This window comes from Primulina huaijiensis, chromosome 10 (assembly GCF_012295235.1).
Source record: "Primulina huaijiensis isolate GDHJ02 chromosome 10, ASM1229523v2, whole genome shotgun sequence".
Classification (NCBI taxonomy): domain Eukaryota; kingdom Viridiplantae; phylum Streptophyta; class Magnoliopsida; order Lamiales; family Gesneriaceae; genus Primulina; species Primulina huaijiensis.
The window spans coordinates 16,767,059-16,772,390 of NC_133315.1; the positions used below are offsets into that span (position 1 = coordinate 16,767,059).

At 35.6% G+C, this 5,332-nt stretch overlaps 1 protein-coding gene across 1 annotated transcript; it reads left to right on the top strand.

The window, feature by feature from the left end:
* Window positions 1–3,860: 3,860 nt before the first annotated feature.
* Window positions 3,861–4,961, top strand: LOC140986742 (dof zinc finger protein DOF3.4-like). Its single transcript, XM_073455076.1, has one exon. The coding sequence runs from the start codon at window positions 4,197–4,199 to the stop codon at window positions 4,878–4,880; it is 684 nt and encodes a 227-aa protein (XP_073311177.1). The 5' UTR covers window positions 3,861–4,196; the 3' UTR covers window positions 4,881–4,961.
* Window positions 4,962–5,332: the final 371 nt, after the last annotated feature.

Genomic DNA, 5,332 nt, shown 5'->3' on the forward strand with positions numbered 1-5,332 from the left:
CCAAATTTACCGAAAGTTTTGATACGGTATGGTATGATGTCGATACCGAAATTTCTGGTACGATAACGACATGAAATTTGAAAATTTTTTAGTATATACCAAAATGGCCAAATAATATATATAAATTGAAAATATATAACACTTTTAAATAATAAAGCTATATTTTTTAAAAATATAAGATTTTTTCGATATAAAACGGTATATATAGATAATGTATCAAAATATTTGGTACGGTGTCAGTATAAATAGTTTTAATGTCGTAATTTTATGTACGATATATGATATGTATTTTTCGATACAATACGGTACAGTATACCACCAATATGTTAACATGATATCAAAGTTTCTTTACAATTTATGTAGCATCAAAGTTTTTTTTTTATATAATTTTATCCTTTATAATATTTATTAGATAACTTTGTTGATGCGAGTTTATTAATAATTTTGTATATCTCTCTATCTTTTATTTTTTGTCCAATTTATCTTTCACTTATCAAAAGTGCGCGCAGATTATCTTATCTCATCTATAAGTATCATATAATAATAAAATTATATATATTTTTACATAAAAAATTCAAACAAAAAAAAATTAAGAGTGGGTCTCATGTGAGACCGTCTCACGGATCTTAATATATGAGACGGGTCAACCCTACCCATATTCACAATATAAAGTAATACTCTTAGCATAAAAAGTAATACTTTTTCATGGATGACCCAAATAAGATATCCGTCTCACAAATATGACCCGTGAGGCCGTCTCACACAAGTTTTTGTCAAAAATTAATATACCTGTCGTGAAACACTAAGTATTTATTTATTCTTTATATTAAGTTTCTTCATAGTAGAGCTAAAAGACTTGTTGCCATGATTTGTTTTTATTTTGCTATATATAAACAAAGTGTCAACTTCCTAATACAAAATCTAAGTAGCTAAGTGGATAGAATATTGTTTCTAAAATAGTAAGATTGAAGTTCAACTCCAATTGTGGTGCATTTTATTGAACAACTCCAATTTCAATTTTTTAAAATTCATTATTTCAAAATTACATATTGGTCCCTCAATATTTTCTACGATCACAACAGTATAATCCTAATTTAAATACAAACTAAATTAAATATTAAAAAAAAAAGACTGTTTCCCTAGCATTTATAAATTCTTGAGCGAATTTTGATATTGATGATTTGTATTGGTGAAGGCGTGGGACATGGACACGAGAAATCCGGCAAGGAAATTAGGGTACGGAAGATGGCCTGAAAACGACGGGAAGCAACCCAATTATTGCACTCCCACGCCATTCCGACATTCCATCATTTATTATTATTAAATTAATTCTAATAATTTAATATTTTAAAAAAAAATTCTAATAATTTAATTAATCAACTGTTTTTAAGTTAAGATTAAATAATATATTGTTGTCAAACTAATTAACAATGTTCTTTTATTATTCAATTACTACTTGCTTAGCTAGCAACATTAATTCTATGGAAAAATTAGTAGTTATAGATGTGTTGCATGATCAAACTAGAATTTTATTACCACTAAGTCATGAACAAAAATATATAAAGGGTATATTTAATTAATCAATTAAATGAAATTTAAATTAAATCCACTAAATTTTGTAAAAAAAAATAAAATAAAATAAAAAATTTGTACGTATATGATACATTGTTTACCCATCAGTCAAAGAAAATTTTCTACCTTCTTACACGCGTACAGTGTGTTTCTGCACTTTCCTTCCCACCTCTGTCCTTTCTCGTAGTGTTCTGTTTGTCCCCACCCTACTCTTTTGCATATCAATGTGAAATTTATTGATTCACACCAGGTAAGCTTATAATTAAAAGGGAAACTTCAAATTTAAAAAAAAATATATTGTTAGATTGAAAGTATGGGTTTTTAGGCTTATGGGCTTTCCATGTGTGTGAATGAAAATTTGAAAGGTGAGTTTGTCCCACATTGGAAAAATGAAGTGGTATAGATAAGTTTATATTGTGTTACACTTTAGGGAGTGTAACAATGATTGGTCAAGAGGCTCTCTCTCGCCCATACAGGCGCAGGGGGTGCAAATCATGGGCCTAATTTGCAGTGGAAAAAGGCTTGACTTGTGTGCAAGCATACGAGCGCGACCTGGGTGCGTCGAATGTCGGACCGATCAAGGCAAAAATCGCCTAGCAGTCTATGCCATTTTTTGTTATTTTTTTCCAGTTGAGACCTTTCACATGCCCTTGAGACCTTTCGCATGGTCTGACTGTTGGTGCTTCATCTCCCCAACTGTTAGTGATTCATCTACCATCTTTAAGGCATCTTTAAGGCAACTTTTGGCCTTTCGTATGGATGGTATTGACAAGTATAAATAGGGGATGCGCTTAACCTAGAAAAAACCTACCGAAAATCCACTTTCTCCTCACTATACTTCTGCGTTCTGCTACAGTACTTCTGCTTTCGCTACAGTCCTTCTGGTTCTGCTACAGTACTGCATCTGCTACAGTATTTCTGTTCTGCTACAGTACTGCATCTGCTACAGTACTTCTGTTCTGCTACAGTATTTCGTTCTGCTACAGCTTCTGCTTCTGCTGCTACAGTCTGTTTCTGCTCTGTTCACTGATAAAGTTCAGGTACTGATTTTGTTCGTTAGCATAGTGCTTTGTGCTGCAACTCTGCTGGTTTGCCCGTTGTATCCTAGGAAACAGACGTCCGCTGAATCCTCGGAGCACATACCGGAGGGGGCGAATCTGTTTTAAGGAAACTGTACAAGCTGCAGGCCTCGGTTTGATTTATTGTACTACTGTTTTGATTAACTACATTGATTTGCTGGTTTTACACATAGCTATCTGTTCTGTTTCTTCCATATACTTTGAACAACATATATAACTTAATCAATTGTCAAATAACAAAGAATTTTATGACTTGATTAAGTTTTGATTATGTAACTTTTAACTTCATAGCAATACATCATATTATGTTGGAATGGTTTTTTTTTTTTTCAACTACCTTATTTCGGTTTCATTGAAAATTATACATATGAACTTGGACAATCTTCACGTTTGAGCTAGCTTTTAAGGTTGATTTAGGTTCAAATATAAATCTTACCATGATATCAAGCTCAGATCAAACGTTATGTGTTTGAGTGCCATATGAACCATCGGATAATGTAAATTTCACGCTCCAATTGTTCATTCATGAGCATGAGACGTTTGAGTTTAGATGTTTGATGTCCCAAATAGGCTGGATTAAGCCATTGAGAGTTGTATATATTGACTTGAATAATCATCCTCCTTGAGCTATCTTTTGAAATTAAGTTAGATTCAAGTCTCAATCTTAACATGATATCAGAACTCAGTCCCACCGTTATGTATTGCACTGTCTTATTTATAATGTAAATTTCACCATCCGGTTGTTCTTTCCTGGACGTACAAGTTGTGTGTTAGATGTCCCGAATCAGCTAGACTAAATCATTGGGAGTTGTATATATGAACTTGGACAATTTTTTTTTTGAGTTTACTTTTAAAGTTGAATTAGATCGAAGTCTCAATATTAACCGTCGGGAAAATTACTCTTCCTAATCAAACATCTAATAGTTGATTTTTTAAAAAAATATGAGAAACGGAGAAACTTATAGTTTAAATGCGAGGAAAGATCATTTCATTGGATCACTCGTAATAAATTTTTTACCACAAATCTAAAAATCTAATCAGTGTAAGAATCGTGTTCCCGATATTCATACATTCCATAATGTCAGATATATTAGATCATAAAAACCCAAATACCAAGTATTCCTCAAGATACAATCTATAATAAATAGACTTCAAATTAATGGAAGAATGAAATAAGTTAACAAAGAACCAAAACCAAAAACTGTTTGAAAATCAAAAGATGGAAGAAATGGACAATAATGGCAATAATGTCTGAGCACTTTAAAAAGGCGAGAGTATTATTCATTCACGCTTGTACATACTTATAGCCCCCCAACAACAGCCCCCGTTTAGGAGCCGACCCATACAAAGCCTGTTCCCGGCCGACTCAACATTTTCTAATACGCATTCTCCTCTCTCACTCTGCAAAAGCTGCTCGCAATTCTCAGAATATTTCAGAACACACCGTTTCAGTAAAATCCCAGACAGAATCTCTTCTTCTCCCCGTACATTACACCAATAAAACCCCCGAAGCTACCACCATTTTTTCACTATCCATTTTTACCCATGGCGAGTGATACTGTGGAGAGGAAGGCAACCAAGGCTGCCCATATCGGCGCGCCGCCGCCTGAGCCGGAGCATCTGCCTTGCCCGCGCTGCGACTCTATCAACACCAAGTTTTGCTACTACAACAACTACAACTTCTCCCAGCCTCGACATTTCTGCAAGTCGTGCCGACGCTACTGGACTCACGGGGGAACCCTCCGCGACATACCCGTCGGTGGAGGAAGCCGGAAGAATGCCAAACGGTCTCGCACCACCAGTGCCGTATCTTCTTCAAACTCAGGAGCCATTTCGTCGTTTTCGTCGTCCCATCATGAGTTCCGCCACCTTCCCGCCGTGGGTTCTCAGTTCTTGGTCCCCCTTTCCGCTGATCACGGCGGGCCGTTACCTTTTCCTGGTGATGCCAAGGCTGGGTTGAACATGTGTGGGAGTTATACCTCGCTGCTCAATACTCAAGGGACGTCGGGGCTTTTGGCGTTGGGTGGATTCGGTCTCGGGCTCGATGAGGTGGGTTTCGGGCTCGGGAGGGCTGTCTGGCCCTTTCCTGCTCCGACCAACGGCGGCGGGACGGCGAACTTGTCGGAACATACCTGGCAGCTTGAGAATGGAGAAAGTGGGTATGGTGGTGGGGATTGTTTCAGTTTGCCAGATCTCGCTATTTCCACACCGGGTGGTGTTTTGAAATGAAATGAAATGAAATATTTTTTTCTCGTCGTCGTAATGTTTGGTTTATGCTTTTGACAATATTCCAAGTTTTCAAACGTTTTCAATTTTATGTGTTTCAACTTTCGCCCAACCAAACATGCGAGTAATGGTAGCCATTGCTTAGTATATGTATATTCCATAGAGATCTAATAATAGAATTTGTGATCTATCTTCCATTATATTGGTGAGCTTAAAATCCTATCAATATATGTACTGATAAACTATATAATATTAAAAAATAATCAAATATTAAGGTTAGAACATTCTAAACAATCATTTGATCAATAGTGTTGTCTCTTTTATGTCTGGCCACATCATGTTCCCGACCCAAGTTGATGCAAAAACATTTCGATTATCGATGCTACTTGATTTGTTGCTACCAAGATTATTACCTCTTAAAAGTTCCAAGTCTTCAATAATAAATAGAATTTTAT

Bases quoted from the DNA above. Each gene is read 5' to 3' on its own strand.
- LOC140986742 (XM_073455076.1), top strand. From the start codon at position 4,197: ATGGCGAGTGATACTGTGGAGAGGAAGGCAACCAAGGCTGCCCATATC.